Source organism: Thalassophryne amazonica, chromosome 15 (genome assembly GCF_902500255.1).
Source record: "Thalassophryne amazonica chromosome 15, fThaAma1.1, whole genome shotgun sequence".
NCBI lineage: Eukaryota > Metazoa > Chordata > Actinopteri > Batrachoidiformes > Batrachoididae > Thalassophryne > Thalassophryne amazonica.
The window spans coordinates 82,892,264-82,916,349 of NC_047117.1; the positions used below are offsets into that span (position 1 = coordinate 82,892,264).

At 39.0% G+C, this 24,086-nt stretch overlaps 1 protein-coding gene and 1 long non-coding RNA gene across 10 annotated transcripts in view; one reads left to right on the forward strand and one right to left on the reverse strand.

Annotated features, from left to right (window-relative positions):
- Positions 1-24,086, forward strand: part of rptor (regulatory associated protein of MTOR, complex 1) — a 323,941-nt gene that overhangs the window by 268,541 nt on the left and 31,314 nt on the right. For all 9 annotated transcript variants that reach the window (XM_034188053.1, XM_034188054.1, XM_034188058.1 and 6 more), the window contains 6 exons: positions 1,921-2,039; positions 12,664-12,767; positions 14,402-14,579; positions 15,129-15,239; positions 17,703-17,808; positions 22,389-22,503. In XM_034188053.1, the coding sequence (XP_034043944.1) occupies positions 1,921-2,039; positions 12,664-12,767; positions 14,402-14,579; positions 15,129-15,239; positions 17,703-17,808; positions 22,389-22,503 (733 nt within the window). The remainder of the gene's footprint in view (positions 1-1,920; positions 2,040-12,663; positions 12,768-14,401; positions 14,580-15,128; positions 15,240-17,702; positions 17,809-22,388; positions 22,504-24,086) is intronic.
- Positions 22,031-22,345, reverse strand: LOC117526064. Its single transcript, XR_004565206.1, has 2 exons — positions 22,162-22,345; positions 22,031-22,123 (listed from the first exon to the last, which is right to left on the reverse strand). It is a non-coding gene; the product is annotated as an uncharacterized LOC117526064 (long non-coding RNA).

Below are 24,086 nucleotides of genomic sequence, written 5' to 3' on the forward strand. Positions count from 1 at the left end.
CAAATCAGAAAAATTAAGCATGAGGTATGGAGGTTCAGGTTGTTCTACAGCCAGCATGTACAAGTAGATTTAAAAAGAAAATGGATGCGATGTGAGGAGTCGTGTTTGCTGCCAGCATGAAGACTGACGCGTTTATACCACCGAAACATGTTAAGAGTGGAACAGATAATCGAAAAACAAATCATGCATTTGGTGGTCCAAGCACCAAATTTGGTATGGTCATTCTCATGATATTATTTGGCACATTGGTTGATTTGCCACTTGCCCATTTTCCAGGATGGCTGCCAAAATGACCGATTGAAAATCGCTTTTTACCTAGAAATGCTCCTGTTTGATTTATTTAAATGATACTTGTGTCAAATTCCATTTTATTATATTTTATTTTAATTGCTATTTATGGCATATATTATATTTTATTTTGCTTATGTGCCAAAATAGTGACGTTTAATACATTTAGGGAATGAACCTGTTGTGCCTGATGATTTGCAGATGTTCATGCTGGTTATACGGTTGCAAATTGAGCTTTACCGGCGACACGTTAGGATTTTCATATTTGATGGATTACTCTGTGCCCTCACTGCTGTTGGAGCGACGCTGCCTCGACGGTAAGCCTTGTTGACCAAATTACCTAAAATGGATATTATAACAGCATGAACGTCCGCAAATTATCTCACACAAGGGGGTTATTCCCATTCCAGTCCAATTACATCATTTGCACAGTTTATTTTTCTGTAGGTAATTCAGTCGGCGAGGCTTACCGTCGAGGCGGCTTCGCTCCAACAGCGGTTAGGGTGCGGAGTAATCCATCAAACGTGAAAATCCATCAAATGCGAAACGGTAATTCTGTGTCAGGGTCCACATCAACACTTCGTATGGTACCTTAAATTCAGCCGTTGTCGGTACACAAGTTTCTGTCACTCTCAGCTAACAGCACCATTATGACATCTGCGTAGCAGTGCACGGGGCCGGTGTTCTGTCAAATTGTCGACAGGAATGGCATCTCATCAGAACACCGGTCAGGGTGCAAAGTAATACATCCAAATGTGAAACGGTCGAATATTTTGCCACCGTTACCCCGATATTATACGGACTGAAAACTCACATGATTATCCAATCAGATTTAAGGAAAAAATGTAATTGGATTATAACTTTTATTATTGGTTTCCACTCAGCATATGCTTGGAGCGTCTTCTTCTCTTAAAGCTACTGCGTGTAGGCCTGTTAGAAGGTCGTCTTGTGTTGAATATATTGTGGTTATTTTTATTATCTGTGGTCATCATAGTCAAATGGTTATTTATTCCTTGAAGTGTGATATTGTTGGAACATGAAACAATGCTGCCAAGCTGTTGCTTCTTTCTGCTCCTTTTCATTCATGATGAATGCTGCATTTGCCTTTAAATGAATGAATAAATAAAAAATGAAATCCAGCATGCCTGAAAACCTACAATTTGACACCTAAATGACACACATCAAATGGTGGCCATCTTGAAATTAGAAGCTATCTTGGATTTCACTGATGCTTTACAACATACCCATTGTAATTGGGGCATTTCTATGCAAAAAAGTAATTGTCGGGAGGCCACTTTAGCACCCATCTTGGAAAATGACCAGCATGTTGGTTATCAAGTGGCAAATCAACCAGATTTGGTAAGTTCTACCTTGGTAATAATCATCTCAGATTTGGTGCTTGTACCACCAAATGCACGATTTTGCTGTAAAATTGATGTTATCTGCTCCATTATAGCACCTAAGGGCACAACAATTAACTATGGCACTGAAAACCACAATATTTTATACATAAATACAGAAGTGTGGGCTGTACGCCATTTAAAAACAACCCTGGCATTATAGTGACTTTTTGTTTGAATGTGAATTTCATTTACAGGAGAATGAAAATCTTTTAATTTTTTCTTTTTTCAGGTGTGTCCTTCAACAGTGTTTACACTCAGATCTGGAGAGTGCTGCTGCATCTCGCTGCAGACCCTTTTCCCGAAGTATCTGACCTGGCCATGAAGGTGCTCAACAGCATTGCATATAAGGTAATGTTATTGTGGCTTATTTAGAATCTAGAACAGGCATTCCCAAACGTAAGGATGTCCACTTTAAAGTCAAGTCAAGTCTGGGAGCATGCGCTGGTGCAGCACATCGCCGGATCCACCACACAGTGCAAATCAGGAAAACAACTTCAAAGATATTTAGCTGATGTTCTTACAGATAGTGTGTGACCAAATAGCTTTAAAATGTTTTTTTTTTTTTTTAATTCTTGTGAAATACATGTTTCAAAAAAATAAATGCAACTTATGCTCTGGTTTGGCTTTTATATTTGTTTTTTTCTCTTCATGATGCTTTTTGTTTGTCTCTTTTTGAGAGAGAGTTGAGATGTGACTTATACGCCGATACAAATTTGTGTCCAGAAAATATGGTAATTTAAAACAATCTATAAGCCAGTAGTGTTTTTTAAATCAGTCTGCCTTTGCTGTGTTAGATTGTTGCCCGTTTAAATAGGTCAGAATGCACTGCTTGATTTAATCAAAGGATTCCAGAGGGAATGACGCAGATTAACGCAATCCAATTATTTTGTCACATTAAAGGTGCAGCAGTTATTCTGATCCTAATAAATGTATAAACTGAACGCTCTAATTATGCGTGCTGCACTGGTTTAAGACATGGGTTATTTACAGAGCGGTGTAGAGAATAACCTTCAGGTGGTCACCATACATAATAGTTGTCTTCTTGTTAAGACTCTTCCCGCTGGACGGCTCAACAGCGGTCCTAATTTGGTGCCGTTGGAAACCACAAATCCGCACCCAAGGGATTTGGCTCCACGGGGCAATATTGAAATGCAGATGGCCTAAGTCTGGACGGATTTCTGCTCGCATGAACATACGTTATGACTTTTTTATCATGTTTCCTGGCCTGAGGTATTTTTTTCTTCAAGCCCAGAAATCATCTGCTTGACGAAAGTCATTCTGAAGAAGTCGATCAATTAATGTGTTGGTGTAGTTGACGTTGGCGTTGTCCCTGTGTAGCTGTACACTCATTCTTTTCCACCACATGGTTGTGCAGAGAAAAAGATCAGTTTCATCCACACAAGCCTCGTCTTCCCACTGGCGTTTTCTTTTTTCTTTGGAAAAAAAAAAAAGTCCATTACTTTTGTGCAAATGCAATTAAGTGGAAATTACTCCCCAGGCTGAGCAGAGCCGCGGACAGAGGCTGCCGTAACTTAAGGATCCATAATAATCACTGTAATCCAGCACACATCCAAAGCCCGGGCTAAACTCTCGTGTTTCTGACCAACAGCACAAATTGTGCACTTAGTTGCCTTTAGAAGAGCAACATGTCCACAGTGAGATGTTCTGCTGTAGTGCAATAAAGAACACAGTGCAATAAATCTACATCCTAAAGCTTCTTTTGGTTTCTGTGCACCTGCAGATCTGAAGTCGACTAATAGGTCCATAAGTACTTGGACAATGATGTAATTTTTGTAATTTTGCCTTTGTCCACCACCACGAGGAGTTGAAGTGAAACCATCACGATGTGCTTGTAGCATAGACTGTTCAAGGGATTTAACAAAAACATCACATGATCTGATTACGAGTTGCAGACATTTTTATACACAGTCCCTCAAATTTTAGAGGCCATAAGTGATTGGACAAAATAAATGTGTTGGTTATTGTTCATACAAGTCATTAATTTTCCAGCCAGTAGAGCCAGAGAAGTCAGAGGTTGAACACATGAACATTTCCAATTTACTGATTTCATTCATATCAATTATTAACAAAATACTACATATATTACATTTGGTTTGTCCAGTTAGTTCTGGTGCCTGAAAATGGAGGGAGTATGTGTAAAAGTGGCTATAGTTCCTAACTGGTTAATGCAATATTTTTGTTAAACCCCTTGAATTGAACAGTTTACACTGCAAGCACATCTTGATTTCTTAATTTTAGTTCCATCCAGATACAAAATTAAAGGTGATGTCCCTGTCCAAATACTTGTGAACCTCACTGGAGCACCAGGAGTGGCTCCAGTATTTCATACAGTGGTTGCTGTGTCCAAGAGGGTGGATGGAAACATGTATTCTTGAATAAGACACAAAACCATAGTTGCTGTTTAACAGTATTTGTTGCAAGATTATCCAACAAATAAATGAACAAACTGAGATTTATAAAATATGATAAAGATTTCAGAACCATACAGTAAGACCTGGATCTTTGTTTAGTTCAGTTTGTTTATACAGTGCCATACAGTAGTGTTCAGAATAATAGTAGTGCTATGTGATTAAAAGATTAATCCAGGTTTTGAGTATATTTCTTATTGTTACATGGGAAACAAGGTACCAGTAGATTCTCACAAATCCAACAAGACCAAGCATTCATGATATGCACACTCTTAATGCTATGAAATTGGGCTATTAGTAAAAAAAAAAAAGTAGAATAGGGGTGTTCACAATAATAGTAGCATCTGCTGCTGAAGCTACAAACTCAGAACTATTATGTTCAAACTGCTTTTTTAGCAATCCTGTGAATCACTAAACTAGTATTTAGTTGTATAACCACAGTTTTTCATGATTTCGTCACATCTGCGAGGCATTAATTTTGTTGGTTTGGAACCAAGATTTTGCTTGTTTACTAGTGTGCTTGGGGTCATTGTCTTGTTGAAACACCCATTTCAAGGGCATGTCCTCTTCAGCATAAGGCAACATGACCTCTTCAAGTATTTTGACATATCCAAACTGATCCATGATACCTGGTATGCGATATATAAGCCCAACACCATAGTAGGAGAAACATGCCCATATCATGATGCTTGGACCACCATGCTTCACTGTCTTCACTGTGAACTGTGGCTTGAATTCAGAGTTTGGGGATCATCTCACAAACTCTTCTGCGGCCCTTGGACCCAAAAAGCACAATTTTACTCTCATCAGTCCACAAAATATTCCTCCATTTCTCTTTAGGCCAATTGATGTGTTCTTTGGCAAATTGTAACCTCTTCTGCACGTCTTTTTTTTAACAGAGGGACTTTGCGGGGGATTCTTGCAAATAAATTAGCTTCACACAGGCGTCTTCTAACTGTTACAGCACTTACAGGTAACTCCAGACTGTCTTTGATCATCCTGGAGCTGATCAGTGGGTGAGCCTTTGCCATTCTGGTTATTCTTCTATCCATTTTGATGGTTGTTTTCTGTTTTCTTCCACGCGTCTGTTTTTTTTTTTTGTTTTGTTTTTGTCCATTTTAAAGCATTGGAGATCATTGTAGATGAACAGCCTATAATTTTTTGCACCTGAGTATAGGTTTTCCCCTCTCCAATCAACTTTTTAATCAAACTACGCGTTCTTCTTAACAATATCTTGAACGTCCCATTTTTCTCAGGCTTTCAAAGAGAAAAGCATGTTCAACAGGTGCTGGCTTCATCCTTAAATAGGGAACACCTGATTCACACCTGTTTGTTCCACAAAATTGACAAACTCACTGACTGAATGCCACACTACCATTATTGTGAACATCCCTTTTCTACTTTTTTTTACTAATAGCCCAATTTCATAGCCTTAAGAATGTGCATATCATGAATGCTTGGTCTTGTTGGATTTGTGAGAATCTACTGAATCTACTGGTACCTTGTTTCTCATGTAACAATAAGAAATATACTCAAAACCTGGATTAATCTTTTTAGTCACATAGCACTACTATTATTCTGAACACTACTGTATTACATAATAAATCACCTCAAATAAGGGAAATTACCCATGACCTCACTCATTATACCAGAATTTGTTCTTCTGTAAAGGTATCAGCCTCATACACTCTTCCCAGATGTCTCTGAAAGCCCGAGGTCTCAGAAAAACAAACGTCACTGCAGATATAAGAGAATTTCTCTGCATGTTTGACAATAACACCACAAACAGATACACTTAAGATAACTGAGTCTAGGAAGTCTATGAAAGCCTTGATCTTAGTGTAGATCCAGGACAACCACAACACACACACACTCATGGCATCCATGGATTCCACAACGCTCAAATTATCATCCACCAAGTCCAGATCATCTTGAGGTTGGAATTGAGTCATGCATAATAGTCTGTGTGCGTGTTTGTGTGTTGGTAAAATAACAAAATGTGGTATGACGCCAAAGAAGGCGCGGCAGTCTAAATGCCTTATTTTCTGCAGCTAATGAGTTATATGGAGCTCACATTCATCAGAGACGTCTTATTCACAACATTCATCCAAAGTTCACAAGCGTTAGCATTAGCCTCACTCCAGCTCGAGCCGTTTTAATTAGGATTTTAAATGTCAAATCTTATTGATTTGTAACAAAGCCAACAAGGTCGGCAGCTAATTAAAATTTACTTGCCTCTGATGATGAAACACATTAAATGCTTTTTTAATTGTTCCCGCTTGGAATAAGCGAGCCTTGGCACGTCATGCTGAGTTAAGCCATGGCCACAGTATTTTTTGTTTTTCTTGAAATGCTGTTGATCTAATATGTCATTGTTCAGTAGCAATGAACTTAGTTTGGCTCAGTGTCCTTTTCCAACTGTCATCTTATTTCGGTACACATTCAAATTAGTGCAAAAGCTCAAATCCATGTATTTGTCTCACGTTTAGCCAACATGTTTAATTAAACCTAATATAATACACCTGTTACAACTTAAAAACACCTTATTTTATGTAAAAAAAAAAAAAAAAAAAAAAAAATTCCAATGAAACTTGTGAAAATTCAAGATATTTATGGTACATGGTCTCAAACCAAAGCTTTACTTCTTACTGAAATTTTACTTGTGATTGTGTCGTGTGTTGTGTAATTAGAAGGGACGTTCTGTTCATTATTACATGCAAAAATGCCCTTTGGGGTGGGGGGTCCAACCCCCTCCCCCACCTGGGGACGGGCCTGTACAGTGCCTGAGTGCTTGTTGACAGGATGACAATAAAAACTCATGTGTTGCTGTGGGACGTGCTACCTAATTGCTCTGTAAGAAACTTATCACACGTGCCATCTGTCAGAAACAGAGTTGGTGTGTATTTGAAGTGAAGCAGAGCATAAATATGCTTTTAAAATGTGCACCGTATTGCTGCTGCTGAGTGAGCAGAAATCATTGATACAGCCCTGGCTGTTAGATCCATCGGCGCAGAACCTACGAAGTGGAACAAGATGGAACGCATTGATCTAATCCACATTTAATTCATCAGATGCCAGTTAATAAAAAAAAAGCCTCTTTGGGGCCTTTAGTAATTTGGTAGTCTGTCAAATTTTTTTCCTCTTTCCATCCACCATCTCTGCCTCTTGAACCCTCTCTCCTGCGCTCACCTTCAGCACAGTCCAGTAATCAGCATGAATCAAGTGCATGTTTGACATTTGCCCCACCACTCAACACTTTAGACGTTCCTTCAATAATTAAATAGGACCGTTCAGGTGGAAACAGAGACTCCACATTCATCAGCGTTCACTCCCGCCAGAGCTGTGGTTAATACCACGGCCTGTGTACACCTGCTAATGTGTTTGCTCATTGACTCACTTTCCAACCAATTAATATTTGAAGAAGTGGGTCAACATCGGAGACCAAGCTGTTTCACGGTGTGGGGTGACGGTATCTGCTGGAGCTGATTATGATGCCTGCATTAAAAAACACCTCTATCAAATGTCACATTGAAAACAGTAGTGTCTTTTCCTTTTATACATAATTGTTGATGTGTTATTATTATTGCACAGGTCGACTTTGCCGCAGCCCTTTTTTGTTCTTGTGCAAGCAGTAAAATGATTAATACTGGAAACTGAGCTCACTACTGACATTAAAACATCTACAGGAGCTTCTCTGCATGGCACCTCTGGTGCACAGCTGCCGCTTCAGTCCACACATGTACATGCTGCAGCATTCACTTGCTAGCCTGTTAAACGTACAGTCTGCTCCATAAGTATTTGGACAGTGAGACACACACACCCTTTTTTTTGTGTCATTTTACCACTGTGCACCACAGCAGTGGATTTGAAACAAAAGTCAGAATGTGCTCGTAGTGTCGACCTTCAGCTTTAATTCGAAGGTTTTCACAAAAATATTGCATTAAACATTTGGGAATTACACCCATTTTTATGCACAGTCTCTTCATTTGCAGAAGCCATAACTAATTGGACAAACTAAATATGATTATTGTTGATGTCATCACTTTTACAGCCAGTTCTTTTTTTTTTTTTAGAAATGGCAGAGGCTTTTGCATGAACATTTCCAAGTCACTATAATACATAATGTAAGAAATACAGACAGTATGGCATGCAAGAAGGAAATAAGTGAGGGAAGCCACCAAAGCACCCACACCCAATATTTTTATCTAACATCTTGAATTAAAGCTGAAAATTTATAAGTATAAATATATTGTTTCATGTCACATTCATTGATTTCGTGTACAGATGCGAAATTACACACAAAAAAGTAACTGTTCAAATATTTATGAATCTGACTGTGTGAAATGATTTGCTACTTTTGCTGTTTTTGGTCTTTGCATCTAATTGATCAGAAATATTAACAACTGGACTGTTTTCCACAATCACCTTTTTAATGTGTGTTTGGCATTTTGTTTCATTTCCAAATGCTCCGTAAACAGCTAACCGTAGTAGTGCTATTTATGCTGTTGAAAAGCAAAGGATACGCGCGTAATCATGCACAAAAAGTACTTAGCATAACGCGGTAAACTCTTAGCAAATCATCTCCATCCTCTCAGCCTTTTACCTGTGTGCAGAAACAAGACGCTCGCTGCTATCTTGTAATTAACATAGAAATCAAATCAAAGGCGGCTCCACGTTGGAGAAAGTGTTTGCCGGCGTTAACAAGATTTACGCTGTACAGCTTTTTTTCTCTCTCTCTCTCTTCACCTGCCTTTAGTAAACAGCAAACTCTGCTATTCATCAGCCGTGCTTTGCTTGAATTGCCTTTATTAGGTTTACCCCTCCCTCGTGTGCAGTCATTAGACGTCTCTCATTGAAGCGGTTATATTACCTGCTCGGCTTAATGAGATAAAGTTCAGGGAAATTTGGGCAAACTTTGGCAAGTGTTGTACAATAATAGTCGGGAAAGTGTCCAGATTTCGGGTATTATTTCTAATTTTGATCTGTCCTCAAGTGTGTCTCTAAAATATCTTCTGCCTTAATCTGGTTTTATCTTCTTGCTCCACTGTTGCTGTTTTTCAGTTTTCAACAGGTTTTGGTGGATAAATTGGTGAATTTCTTTTTTGCTCTTCTCCTTTCTTTTCTTTCTTTCTTTTTAATATTTATTTCATTCATTTAAAAGAAAAACAGAAAAGCAAAAAACAAAAGCACCACAATACCAGAATGAAAAGGAGCAGAAAGAAGAACAAGTCTTATGATTTCTGCCCCTTTTAACAATACAATCTTTCAATATACAGCATCATAGTCAACATTATTTAACAGATTGCATTTCTTTAACTTGTCACATACCACTGACCCATTTCATAATTATGACCAGAAATTAATAGATTACATCACTGACAGGTTACATTTAAACTTAAGACACTCCAAACATTATTAACAGTTTACTTTTTTTTTTTTGACTTTCTTGCAGCCCACTGACTTACTTCATAGTTTCATACTTACTTAATACATCTAATTTAATATGTTTTTTAAATAATTTAAGCGACCTTAATTCTTTAATTTCTTTATTAAGATTGTTCCATAATTTGACACCATTTACTGCAATACTCCGTTCCTTTACTTTGGTTCTAAATCTTGGTTTTTTAAAGACTTCTATTCCTTTCAATTTATAACTACTTACTCTTTTTTCAAACATATTTTGAATGTTTGTTGGTAAAGTATTTTTATTAACTTGGTACATCGTTTGTAATATTTTCAAATCAACTAAATCATGAAATTTAAGTACCCTATACTTAATAAACAATGGATTAGATGGATCTCTAAAACCACTGTTACTAATCACTTTTAAAGCTCTTTTCTGCAAAATAAATAAAGGTTGTATATAGGTTGTATATGTTGATCCCCAGATTTCTACACAGTAAGTTAAATATGGGACAATCAATGAATTGTACAATGTTAATAAACCATAACTATTTAATGAATATTTTACTTTATGCAAAACAGCAATGGCTTTCGCTATTTTTCCTTTTATGTAATTTATGTGTGACTTCCATGTAAGATCTTCATCAATCATGACTCCTAAAAATTTCATTTCTTTTACCCTTTGTATATCCATTCCATCTATTTGTAATGACACATTATTTTCTTTCGCTCTATCATTAAACAATATGAAATTTGTCTTATTAATATTTAGTGACAATCTGTTTATATCAAACCAATGTTTAACTTTTTCCAACTCTGTATTTATCACTTGTGCTACTTCCTGTATATCTGATCCAGAGTAAAACAGCGTTGTATCATCAGCAAATAAAATGCTGCCAAGCACATTGGATACATTCACAAAATCATTGATATACAAAATAAACAGTTTGGGTCCAAGTACCGATCCTTGTGGTACTCCATAAATAATGTTACACAATTCTGATTTGGTATTATTTATCTGAACAAACTGTTTTCTATTTTCTAAGTAGCTTTTTACCCACTGATGTGCAACACCTCTTATTCCATATTGTTGTAACTTGTGGAGCAATCTTGAGTGGTCTATAACATCAAAAGCCTTTTTCAGGTCAATAAAAATACTTACAAAATAATCCTTATTATCTATTGTTGTTGATATTTTCTCTATTAGTTCCATAATTGCCATAGCTGTCGAATGTTTTGTTCTGAATCCATACTGAGCATTATTTAAAATATGATGTTTCTCAATAAATTTATCCAATCTTGTTACAAAAACTTTTTCCATAATTTTAGAAAACTGTGGAAGCAATGATACTGGCCTGTAATTAGAAAAATTATGTTTGTCTCCATTTTTATATAATGGGACTACCTTAGCAATTTTCATTTCATCTGGAAAAACCCCAGTTGACAGAGACAGATTACAAATATAAGTAAATGGTTCAATAACAATTTGTATTATACTTTTTACAGTCATCATGTCTAAATCTTCATGGTCAGTTGATCTTTTGCTTACACAGTTTTTTACAATATTTCTTATTTCATCTTTTTCCACATTGTCCAGGAAAATACTATTGACTGTATTTACCAATGTACATAATTTATCTTCTATTATTGGTTTATTTCCCACCAGACTTGACCCTACATTTGAAAAATAATCATTAAACCCATTTGCAACTTCTTTTATATCATATATCTCTTTATTTTCCTTAACAAAGTAATTTGGAATAGTTTCTTTCGTTCCATCACTATCAATCACACTTTTTATAATTCCCCATGTTACCCTCATATTATCTTTACTCTTATTTAGTTTTTCACTGTAATAATCTTTTTTTTGTTTCCTAATTATTGTTAATAGTTTATTTTTATATTTTTTGTATTTATGTTCTGATTCCTTTGTTTGCAATTTTAAAAAGCACCTGTATAAATAGTTTTTCTTTGCACAAGCATTTTTTATTCCCTTTGTCAGCCATGGTTTATTTACTCTTTTCTTACTAATTTCAATTAATTTACAATTTTTATTGTATGATTTCATCAATATTTTCATAAATGAGTTATATGCTACATTAACATCACTGACATAAACTTCTTCCCAGTTTTGATTTTAAGGTCATATTTTAATGCCTCTAAGGCTTTTACTGACTTATCTCTTTTAAAGTTTATATCAGTTTTTTTGTTGTACCTATTTTTATATTTAAATATTGAAAAAATTGGTAAATGGTCGCTAATATCTGTCATGAAGATCCCATTCTTAATAATTTCATCTGTTCTGTTTGTAAATATATTATCAATTACCGTTGCACTTTGCGATGTAATTCTGGTTGGTTTTGTTATCAAGGGGAATAACCCCAAACTATACATTGTATTCACAAAATCACTTAATCTTTGGCAGCTGGAGCTTTCTATGTTAATATTAAAGTCCCCACACATAAAAAGCGTTTTGTTTTTAATTTGATGGAATAATTCAATTATTTTATCTGTAAATTTCACAACACAAGAATCTGGTGCTCTGTATACACAACTAATTAAAATATTCTTAGATGTTTCATGTACAAGTTCCACTGTTACAATTTCTATGACATCATTCATAATTGTCATTTCTTTCAACAATTGTACACATCAGATCTGTTTTTGTATACAGAGCAATACCACCGCCTTTTTTATATCTTCTGTTTACAAAATACAGCTCATATCCCTCCATTTGAACTTCATCCATGAGATCATCTTTAAGCCAAGATTCAGTGATTGCAACAATACTAAATCTATTTTTAAACTGATTTAAATAATCTTTTATTTGTGACATTTTACAATACAAGCTTCGACTGTTTATATGTATGAGTGACAGGGTATCTTCTGCAATTTTTTCACTATTCAGCTGTTCTACTGTATAATACTCACAACCAATCGTTTTTAAGTCAAATATACTTTCATCAATATTAGTGTCTATGTCATATATTTTATCCTCTGTTTCCATGTTTGATCTGATTTTTTGTTGGTCCAATTACCAACAGATGTTATATTTGATTGTCTATTCAGGTCTGTATTTCGTAAGGTCCTCCATGTTTTTGATTTGTATACCGTTTGTTCCTTCTCTCATTCTCCCTCAGGCAACGATGAATGCTCGGCCTCAGAAGATTCTGGACTCTGGATCTCTCACCCGGTCAGCCCCAGCCAGTCCAACCAGCAAGGGCACACACATCCACCAGGCTGGGTAGGAGATGATGCCCAAAGATACAGAGAAGCAGTTAGAACAAAGTCTCACAGCATCATCAGTCGTACAGGAGACACACAGTTTGATGTATTAGAGCAGGGCCGTGTAGGAGGAACCTTCAGTTCATCTCTGGTAGCCACAGCACTCCCATGGAGGTTTTGCTGTGGTTCTAGGTGTACTTTAAAAAAAAAAATCCAAAACTTAATTTTCTACTCACAAATAGTTGAGAAATTCCACCTGCAAAAGTCACAATAATTGGTGCCTATTTCAAGCTGTAAATCTTGAACACACAATATGTCCTGGTGGATTACCAGAAGATCAATTTCCCGTCAGATAGGAAACTCGCAAAGGTGTCCTGAACAAGGTCCTTAATGACAGATTTTCTCCTCATGTGAAGCAGTTTGAGCATCTGCACCAGATGAAACAAAATCTACAGAGATGCTGCCCATTTACCATTTGCCAAGTGGTTAAGTGCGCTTGCTATCCAGAATGGAAGGTTCCTGGTTCAAGGCCACCCTTGCTGTACTCGATGTAATGTGGAGTTGCGTCAAGAAGAGCAGTCATAGTAAAACTTGCAACATGCACCTCGGATCTGCTGTGGCGACCCAGAGCGAAACAAAGGAGAAGCCGAAGGGACTTACTTAGTAATCTACAAAGTGATGACATGCGTAGTTTTTGTTGGATCCCTCCTACTTGTTGATGACATCAGACTGAGCAATAACAGTATAGCTGCTGCTACCAAGCAAGAGTTGCTCCAGAACATCCACTGGGTTAGGGTCCGAACTTTTGCCTGGTACTGTAAATCACATGTAAAAAAAAAAAAGCATTTCAAAGTTGAAAAAACATATATAAATTGGACTAGAGTACGAGTTGCCTTTATTTTTTAAATATGGTGCTACCATTTCATGCATTAATTTAATTGGCGTATTATTTATTAGAATGCAAACAGTACATTAGCAAGCAGAAGCTCATGAGCTATTGACTTATTGTACAAGGCACAAAAGGTGAGTAAACATCTTTTGGCCACTGAACAGATGATCATTTATTCATTTTCTGCCACTTATCTGGGTCCGGGTTGCAGTGGAAGCAGACCAAGCAGCTCCCCCCACATTTCCCTATCCTCAGCCAAGTCCTCTAACTCTTCCTGTCGAATCCTGAAGTTTTCCCAAACCAGCTGGGTTTAACAGTCTGTTCTCGGACCTCCAGTACATCCAGTATATTATTGTTGTCACTGATGAACTTGCAGTTCCTCCACTTTATCATCTGCAGGCTGCAGGAGATGATAAAATCTTTGCATTATTGAGCTGAAAAATATATTTTTTTTTTTTTCCTCTGTTGCAATTACTTTTCATCAATTTCAATCCAGAGAGACAACAAAATTAGAACAAAAGAATAAGAGCATTGAATCATAATGTATAACACCAAGTCATGAGTATCTACGTAAATATGAAAATAACCGTGTTGATTCATTCAAGTTTTGCTGTGGATTTTACATGCGACAGTAAATTATTCCAGTCCCAAAAAAAAAAAAAAAACATTGACACAGCATCTTATTTTTGACCCGTTTCTGCTGAATCTCTGTGACATTGGGGAAAGAATCTTTAATTCCTCTCTACCTTTGTGTCCTCCTGCAGCGGTTCTCCTCCTATGCCCAGCACCAGCAGCTCCAGTCTGACCAATGATGTGCCCAAACCCCCCACTCGAGAGCAGCCAAACACACGACTCCCTTACACCCCCACACTGGGTGGACAGGCACCCCACTCCCACCAGTTCCCCCGCACGCGCAAGATGTTCGACAAAGGTCCTGATCAGGTACAAGAAGATCCTCAGTGCTAAGGACTAAAGTGTTTTCAATTACACTGGTCAACATGATTTTTCTTGTATGGAGTTTTTCAACAGATTTTGGGTAATTTGAGGACACTGAATCTGAATCTGGTGTTAGTTTTTTGCCAATCACATCACGTCTTTAAGATATGAACACATATTTCACTCTTCGGCACCATAAACAGTATTACGGCTCTTGTTCACATTTCACGAACCTGGTTTAAAAACTGCGCTTCTGAAGCTGCTTTTGTGCATTAGTGGCATCAAACACGTGAGTGAATGAACAACTTTTGCGTAATCCATCAATACAGAACATGCAAATTGAAAAACAAAACATGGCGTGATAGTGGAAATCTGAGCTCAGATTCAGATTCAGCACCATAAAATTGGTTAAATCAGTTCTCAAAGTCCATGCAAGAAAAACAAAAATTTTTGCTGACCAGTGTAATCCAAAAAATTGAACCAAACGGGTTTGTCTTTGCATATTTATTCTGTACGCTGTCAGTTGTTGACAGTCATGTGTGTGCGTTTGTCCAGGCGGCTGAGGACGGAGACGAACCGGGTGGTCACAGGAACTACATAAGCCCCGCCCTCCAGACGGGCCTGTGTGATTGGAGTGCAAAATATTTTGCTCAGCCAGTCATGAAGGTAAACTTGCATCCACAGTCCTCAACCTGGTCTCTGTTATTTCTTCTTCTGATGACATTTTAATGCCTATAATAGCAAGGAAACAAAATACACAAGATAAAGTGGTTGCACCCACTGGTGGGCACAGCTAACCAAAAAGTTAGCTTCGATAACTATTAATCAGATAACTGAAAAGTTATGTTTTATGTTGATAGACCAATAAACTGCTAAAAAAATTTATCTTTATTACAGATAACCGATAACTATTAGCATCGATTTGAACGCGGCCACATCAGATTACACTGTTGGCTTCTGATAAACCAGTTACATTTTAAGCGCCGCAGGGGCTGCTGGGTAAATTCAAGGATCACAAACACAAAGAACACACGAAAAATGAATAAATAAAAAAAAATAAAACCCCAAACACTGTCATCATCTTTCAAAAGCAGTAAAAGACAATATTAGAAGTCACAGTTTATCTCGGTATTAGATACACCGTCATTTACGAGCTAAAAGCTGCTGCTTTTTTCACACACTTTGAACCCTGCGGCTTAAACAACCGAAATACATCCATTAATGCATTTTCAACGCGAAGGAGCAGCGGCTTTACTCCGAGCTCCCCACGGATGACCAAGCTTCTCACCTTATCTCTAAAGGGAGACACCAGCCACCCTCCTGAGGAAGCCCATTTTGGTGATCTAGTTCTTTTGGTCATGACCCAACCCTCTTGACCACAGGTGAGAGTACGAACGAAGATTGACTAGTAGATCAAGAGCTTCACCTTTTGGCTCAGCTCCCTTTTCGTCACATCATTATGGTAGAGCAAACGAAATACCGCCCCTGCTGCACCGACTCTCCAGCCAATCTTACGCTCCATTGGCCCCTCACTCGTGAACAAGAGCCCGAGGTACTTGAACTCCTTCACTTGGGGTAAGACCACATTCCCTACCTGGAGTAGGCAGTCCATCAGTTTCCTGCTGAGAACCATGGCCTCGGATTTAGAGGTGCTGATCCTCATCCCTGTTGCTTCACACTCAGAACCGACCCAGTGAGTGTTGGAGGTCACCAGCCGATGAAGCCAACAGGACCACATCATCTGCAGACAGCAGTGATGAGACCCGGAGCCTACCAAACTGTTATAATCATATGTGACTGAATATAAAATAGATGGCAATGAAAATTTAAGCAGGTATTTTTTTTTTTAAATTAGGCTTGATTGTTTTAACCTTGATATTGGGCCAATACTCGGTGATACGAGAGTGGCCTTTCTGTGTGGTTGTTAGATTTGGACACTAACCCTGAACTGAAGGGTGTCTTGGGTGCCAGGCCTCTTCTGTAGATCCTTGGGTGTCACTGGAATGACTTTGTGTCGAGTGGCATCACTTGCCTCCTGAGGAAACATCAGCTACCCCATTGGCCATGTGGCACGTTTCTGTCCTCAGCATTGAGGACCCCAATGGTAGAAAGACACGCCCACATTTCTTCTAGCTGCAGATGGTTACTTTCAGCAAGTGGGGCTGGAGCAGCTGTCTGCTTGGGTGGTTGCCAGTGCGGCTTCTTGGTGTGGATGTGGTGAAAAGCGACACCAGCACTTGCTCCCAGACTTGAGACTATGACAGGTGCTTTAGTGAAGTTTCCATCTGTCGAGGAGAAAAAGCGGGGAGAATTGTTACTGGCTTGTGTGCACAAGAAAGAATGTGTCTGATGCAGCAAAAGAGGGAAGTGAAAAATGAGAATTTGTTCAAATTAAATATTTACAAAGGGAGCGATTTGGAGTAAGTAGAAGAGGAGAAAACAAGAAGGAAGAAGATTATGATAAAATATTTAAAAACTAGAGTTGATGAAAAGAAGCAAATAAAGCAAGAAGGAGAGTGTAAAAATAGAGGTCTTAGAAGTAAAATAAAACATTATAAACATCTCCACTGTGTGAGGAGCAGAAGCCAGGAGTGGCAGGAAAAGGTGCGATAAAAGGCGGAGAGAGATGATCGGATGGGTTGAGCGGCGGGGGGCTTTGCCGTAACGTCACTCAGAACGCTGCGTTAGCAAATTTTTGTGTGCTTTCATAAAAGTGCACTTGATTACGAAGCTGTGAGAGAGAGCAAGAACGCGTCTGCAAGTCTGCACAAAGGTTATCATATCACTGTGTCAGCATCAGAGAGGAAATCCACACCTCGAATGTCGGTGCAAAGACTTTCCCCAGTGGGATGCTGGTGTCTGTACTCACACCTAAACGCCTTATTACTACCAGAATTAAGTCACAGTGTTTGTGTGACTGTGACGAATTAATGCAAGCCAACAGATTGTGTCAGTGATTATACATGACATTAGCAGCTCACACAGCACGACTCGACAACCTTCAGGGCCACATCGCCTGCCTGCTTGTTTTCCTGTTCTTCTGCAAAATATTCAAATCACCTGCTGCTGCTAAGACGTGAAAACATTTAAAAAGTAATTCCCTGCGTTGCTTTTTTTCCGGACGCTTAGATCCCAGAGGAGCACGATTTGGAGAGTCAGGTGAGGATGGAGAGGCAATGGAGGTTCCTGAGAAATGCGCGCGTGCGAAGACAAAGCCGAGCGATCATTCAACGAGGTCAGTGACACACAGACATGTTACAAAACACACTCTGTCAAAATCATATCACGCAGTTCGGTTCTAAATCTCCACACCCGACAGTGTTGTTGTAGAGGTGCATCACCTGCACACTACCTGAAGGGGACGTAACTTATACAGTCACCCTGTTTCATTTTTTTTTTTTTTTGTTTCCTCCAGAGGTATTACGGGAATATCATTAAAAACTTTCAGGAGTAATTGTCCTTGGGAGAAGGAAGGGTTCATTACATTTTAGTGGTGGTTTGTCTTTTTACTGCTTTAATTTGTTAATTCTGTTTATTTATATAGCACCAAATCACAACAGAACTGTCTCAAGGCACTTCACATGGGTAAGGTCTAACCTTACCCCCTGAGCAAGCACACGGCGTCTGTGGTAAGAATAAGCTCTGGCATTTTTGAGGAAGAAACCTCAAGCAGACCAGACTCAGAGGGGTGACCCATTGCTTACGCCATCCTAATAGTGCAGCAGCTAAGAGAATATTTAGAGCAAAATCCTGCAAATGGTGATACAAGCATCAAATTTGGCACAAATACTCCTTAGATATTACTCTTTTGAAAAAGAAAAAAAAAAACAACTTAAATTCTCAATAGACATCCAGGTAGAGGTCAATTGAAGAATTACATAGGGACTAAATGTTCAGGAGTTATGGAGTAAAAACAGCAAAAATTGTGACAGAGGTCAGTTTCAGTTTGTCCAGGGGTCAAAAGTTAAAGTTTCTCCAATTTTGGTTAAAAAAAAAAATAAATGATGCAGGTTTTTAAAAGGAATAGTTTGGACCATGTGTCATGCTTAGTTATCATCTTACAGGGTAATAAGTGTCATATCTCATAGAATCCAGTGGACGTTGACCTTGTTTGACCTTTACTTTGGAGACCAAGCATTCAACACAGTCAAAGGTATTCCATCTATTAATGGAATAGTATTTGCAGTCCTGCAAATGTCACCATTTGCAGGATTGTTTCAATTGTCTGCACTATAACAAATAACATAGACAAGAAAAAACAAAAGATAAATAGGGTGCAAATGGCACCATCAAGACAGTGAAAGTCATTTTGGCTACTTCCTTGTTTTCACTTGGGGTTGCCACAGCTGGAGGTGGATCTGCATGTTGTAGGAAAGTCAATAATTATATTGTCCCAACAAAGTCCAAGTCCTTCAGTGATACTATTCTGTGTTACTCCGATTCGTAGGGTCGTCTGTATGGTGCAGGTCGTACTCCATCTGATCTTTCACCAAGCAGCTCTGTACAGCCCAAGGCAGGCACAGTCACAGCCATAGTGCCCGAAACAGAGAAAGAAGGGGAACAGAATCAATCAGACAGAAGTAATGGCACACGTATCACGAACAGTAAATCAGCAGAGAAGCGGAAAGGGTACTCATGTGATTACCACATGAGTACCCTAACTAATACAGAATTTAGATATATTGAGGCTGAGACCTGTTCTGTTGTTAATAACAGAAATTAAAACAAGAGGAAAGATGGTTCAACACTACGTACATATGTTAATCATACAAAAGGAAAAACAGGTAAGTCTTTAGTCTAGACTTGAAAGAATCCAGAGAATCAGACTGTTTTATCTCCATAGGCAGATTGTTCCACAGAACCATAAAAGAACACTCTGTGGCCTGCTGACTGCTTTTTAACTTTAAGGACACAGCAATCCTACATCCTGAGAACGCAGAACACGGGCCGGCACATAAGGTTTAATTAGATCAGCCAGGTAGGTTTTTATAACGAGTGTTTCTTCTCCACATTCTTGCTTCATGACATCATAAAGCTGTGTAGTCTCCATATGTACATCTTGGTTGCGGTTCACATCTATGTGATCCAGGAGAGATCTGAGAGGCTCAAGTACATGGAACTTTATTACTCCCCCGCTTCCCAAACTGGCTTCCCAGAGGGCAGCTTCAAAGATCACAGGTTCTGCAAGGTGTCGCTGGTGTGAGGTTGTCAAAATTAGAAGTGTGGGTTTTGAATAATCATTGTAACCCATTTACTTGACACTCACTCACTCATCTTCAACCGCTCACTCCAATTAAGGATTACAAGGAGGCTGGAGCCTATCCCAGGGGTCATAGGGCGTGAGGCGGGGTGCACCCTGGACAGGTATTGAGATCTTTTTTTTTTTCTTGAGGTGAACCAAAGTCAAAAGGGGAATAAATTATAATTTATGTTGGGGTGTGTGTGTGTGTGTGTGTGTGTGTGTGTGTGTGTGTGTGTGTGTGTGTGTGTGTGTGTGTGTGTGTGTGTGTGTGTGTGTGTGTGTGTGTGTGTGTGTGTGTGTGTGTGTGTGTGTGCGTGTGTGTGTGAGAGTTGGAAAAAATAAGATTTTAAATGAATCATCTTACTCTTTTTGTGTGTGTGGGGGGGGGGAGCTCAGACTTTCTTAGATATAACATACAAGTAGGGGCTCCAAGGAAAAAAGGTTGGTAAGCACTGATGAGGCCACTGGCAGAGGTTTGCACTCAGGTTGCCTTTCTAGCTTTTGTCACAAACAGTGAATACTGACATGCAGGAAACATGAATACACGTTCGTGTGCATTGGCTGACATGCAGTCTGTCAAAAAAGTTTATCTGCAACTTCTGCAGTCAAAAAGTTTTTCTTTTGGCAGCTTCACTGACTGACACGGGGGTGAAAGCCAGTAACAGACTCTGGATCTCTCCTGAATTATGTATGTGTGCACAAAAAGCAGGTGGGTGAAGATTTTCCAGATGTTTGTGACATCATAAAGCAGGTCTTTCAAAATTGCTTAAAGAGAAGGAAAATTTACATTGCAGCATCAAAGCAGCAGACAAAACCATAAATTCTGAGGCAGAGTCAGATCATCACTGAGGTTTGTTTATCTCTTCATGGTCCAGCAACAAGCTGACACACAGCAGTGAGCAAAAGGGTCAAAAATCCAGGCGAGGAATGATGATGAAAAGCCAGAACATAATGATTAAATGTCCTTCACACCTTTGGCTGCATTATCAATTTTTCATGTGATCTTGTTACTTTTCATATCAGATCGCAGCCCGTGTGTTTAAATGTGTGTCTCTGGCAAGAGGAGACACCCTCACAACCAGACGCGTAAATGTGTGTGTGTTGATAATTTGAAATGATGAGGCAGAAGAGAGGAAAAACATCCCCAGCCTGAAACATCAGCGGACTCACTTCAAATACACACAAATGCACATACACACACAGTAAGAATGCGGCACGCACCCACACACCCCCCGAGCAAAACCAGAGCTTTGTCAAACAGAATTGCTAACAAGCTCAACATCATTGGCATCCCCGACACACGCACACACAGATGCATCTGATTTAGCGTCAGTGCTCAGGTATGCTCGCGCACCTCCCTGACCGCTCGCAGAATCACAGCTGTCCTCACAGATTTTGAGAGGGAAGAATATTGTAGAGCCCTCATTTTCTCCATTCCCCAGAGAGAGGAGGAGAGAGGGTTTGGAAGGAATGAAATGAGAACGGAGAAAACGAGGACAGTGAATGTTAAGAAATGGAACGCAGTGTGGAAAGTGTGACGACTGGAAATCATTAGGAGAAAGACACAAATATTACGTAGTCATCGGGTGTTTGTATCACGTCGCTCCACAGACTTCACAGTAGTTTGGGAATTACCGGTAACCGTAGTTCCGACATTCCTCTGAAGGAAAGTAAAGTCACCTACCATAGTCACCTTGTTTGCCCACACACTCCACAAACACGAGAAAAAAGTGGAAACTTCTGGAAGTGCCAAAACCTGCAGTTCCACAAATAGCCACTTGAGGCAGACTCCAAAAAGTAGTTGGTCTCCATAGAACTCCATGTTAAAATGGCCATCAGCATTAAATCTCCTGTGGTTTAATTGTCGCCCTGTAGGTGTTGCAGGTTGACAAAATGAAAGAAATAGTCACTGATCTGATACTTTGACACAATGACAAAATGAATCCAGGGCAATGTATAAAAAAAGTACAAAATCACATTGTCTTCTCTCTCACTCATCACTCATCTTCAACCGATTATCCGAGATTGGGTCACGCGGGTAACAGCTCCAGCAGGGGACCCCGAACTTCCCTTTCATTGTAAAGATCATATTCTATATTATTGAGAATAATTCTTCTCTGAATTTGGTGCGAATGTGTGAGAACATCCAGCAAATATGTTGTGAAGCAGCACAAAGTAAGCAGCAGCTGGAGTTTTCAGCTGCTGTCGAGTTTTCCCACCAACTCGGTTTTTGTTCTTATTTTGTTTGTTTGTTTGTTTCTAAGACGCTGCTGTTATTGTGACCTTTTTTCCCGCCATTTTTCTTCATCTCGTGGAGGTCTTGAAGGTGCTCAGATAACCAAGGACACACCAGCAAACCTAAATGCTGTTGCTATGACAACATAATTGAACTCTGTTAGTTTTATCAGAATGTTTTTGCTCCCATTGACACTGACAGAAGCACTGATCTCCCCCCCTTTAGATCTTCTGTCACATATTCATCATGTTTCTTCTTCCTGCAGCAGGAATAAAACCTGTGATCCTCTCGAGGTTTTCCCTGTTTAATTCATATTCTCATTTCTCTTCTCACATAGGTATTTCACGTCTGGATGATCAAATATTTATCAACCGCAACCCCGGCGTACCATCTGTGGTGAAGTTCCACCCCTTCAACACCTGCATAGCCGTGGCCGACAAGGACAGCATCTGGTCAGAGAGCGGAACTGAATCTGGCAGTTCAACGATCACACATGTCAAATGCATTGCTAGCTTTTGCTTGTGCTCAGCGTAATGTCATTATATCATTCTGTCAGTCCAGGAAAGATTATTCCCTCAGTATCTCACACACAAATACTTATAGTGAGTTGCTGTTTTATATGAGAGTGAGTATTAGTGTGAAGATGAAGTGATTAGACTTTAGCGCGCTTGTTTATAATCATTCTTGAGATATCAGTGTGGTATTGATTGCCATATTGATTCTCAGATATGATCATATGCGAGAATCAACAACACCTAGCAGGTGACGGCATATGGGGGATAAAATATATTCACAAGCATGCATCAAATCAAATCAGTTTTATTTATATAGCGCCAAATCACAACAACAGTTGCCCCAAGGCGCTCTATATTGCAAGGCAAAAGCCATACAATAATTACAGAAAAACCCCAACGGTCAAAACGACCCCCTATGAGCAAGCACTTGGCGACAGTGGGAAGGAAAAACTACCTTTTAACAGGAAGAAACCTCCAGCAGAACCAGGCTCAGGGAGGGGTAGTCTTCTGCTGGGACTGGTTGGGGCTGAGGGAGAGAACCAGGAAAAAGACATGCTGTGGAGGGGAGCAGAGATCAATCACTAATGATTAAATGCAGAGTGGTGCATACAGAGCAAAAAGAGAAAGAAACACTCAGTGCATCATGGGAACCCCCCAGCAGTCTAAGTCTATAGCAGCATAACTAAGGGATGGTTCAGGGTCACCTGATCCAGCCCTAACTATAAGCTTTAGCAAAAAGGAAAGTTTTAAGCCTAATCTTAAAAGTAGAGAGGGTGTCTGTCTCCCTGATCTGAATTGGGAGCTGGTTCCAGAGGAGAGGAGCCTGAAAGCTGAAGGCTCTGCCTCCCATTCTACTCTTAAAAACCCTAGGAACTACAAGTAAGCCTGCAGTCTGAGAGCGAAGCACTCTATTGGGGTGATATTGTACTACGAGGTCCCTAAGATAAGATGGGACCTGATTATTCAAAACCTTATACGAAGAAGAAGAATTTTAAATTCTATTCTAGAATTAACAGGAAGCCAATGAAGAGAGGCCAATATGGGTGAGATATGCTCTCTCCTTCTAGTCCCCGTCAGTATTCTAGCTGCAGCATTTTGAATTAACTGAAGGCTTTTCAGGGAACTTTTAGGGCAACCTGATAAAAATTAATTACAATAGTCCAGCCTAGAGGAAATAAATGCATGAATTAGTTTTTCAGCATCACTCTGAGACAAGACCTTTCTAATTTTAGAGATATTGCTCAAATGTAAAAAAGTAGTCCTACATATTTGCTTAATATGCACATTGAAGGACATATCCTGATCAAAAATGACTCCAAGATTTCTCACAGTATTACTAGAGGTCAGGGTAATGCCATCCAGAGTAAGGATCTGGTTAGACACCATGTTTCTAAGATTTGTGGGGCCAAGTACAATAACTTCAGTTTTATCTGAGTTTAAAAGCAGGAAATTAGAGGTCATCCATGTCTTTATGTCTGTAAGACAATCCTGCAGTTTAACATCAAGGAATCATATCACAA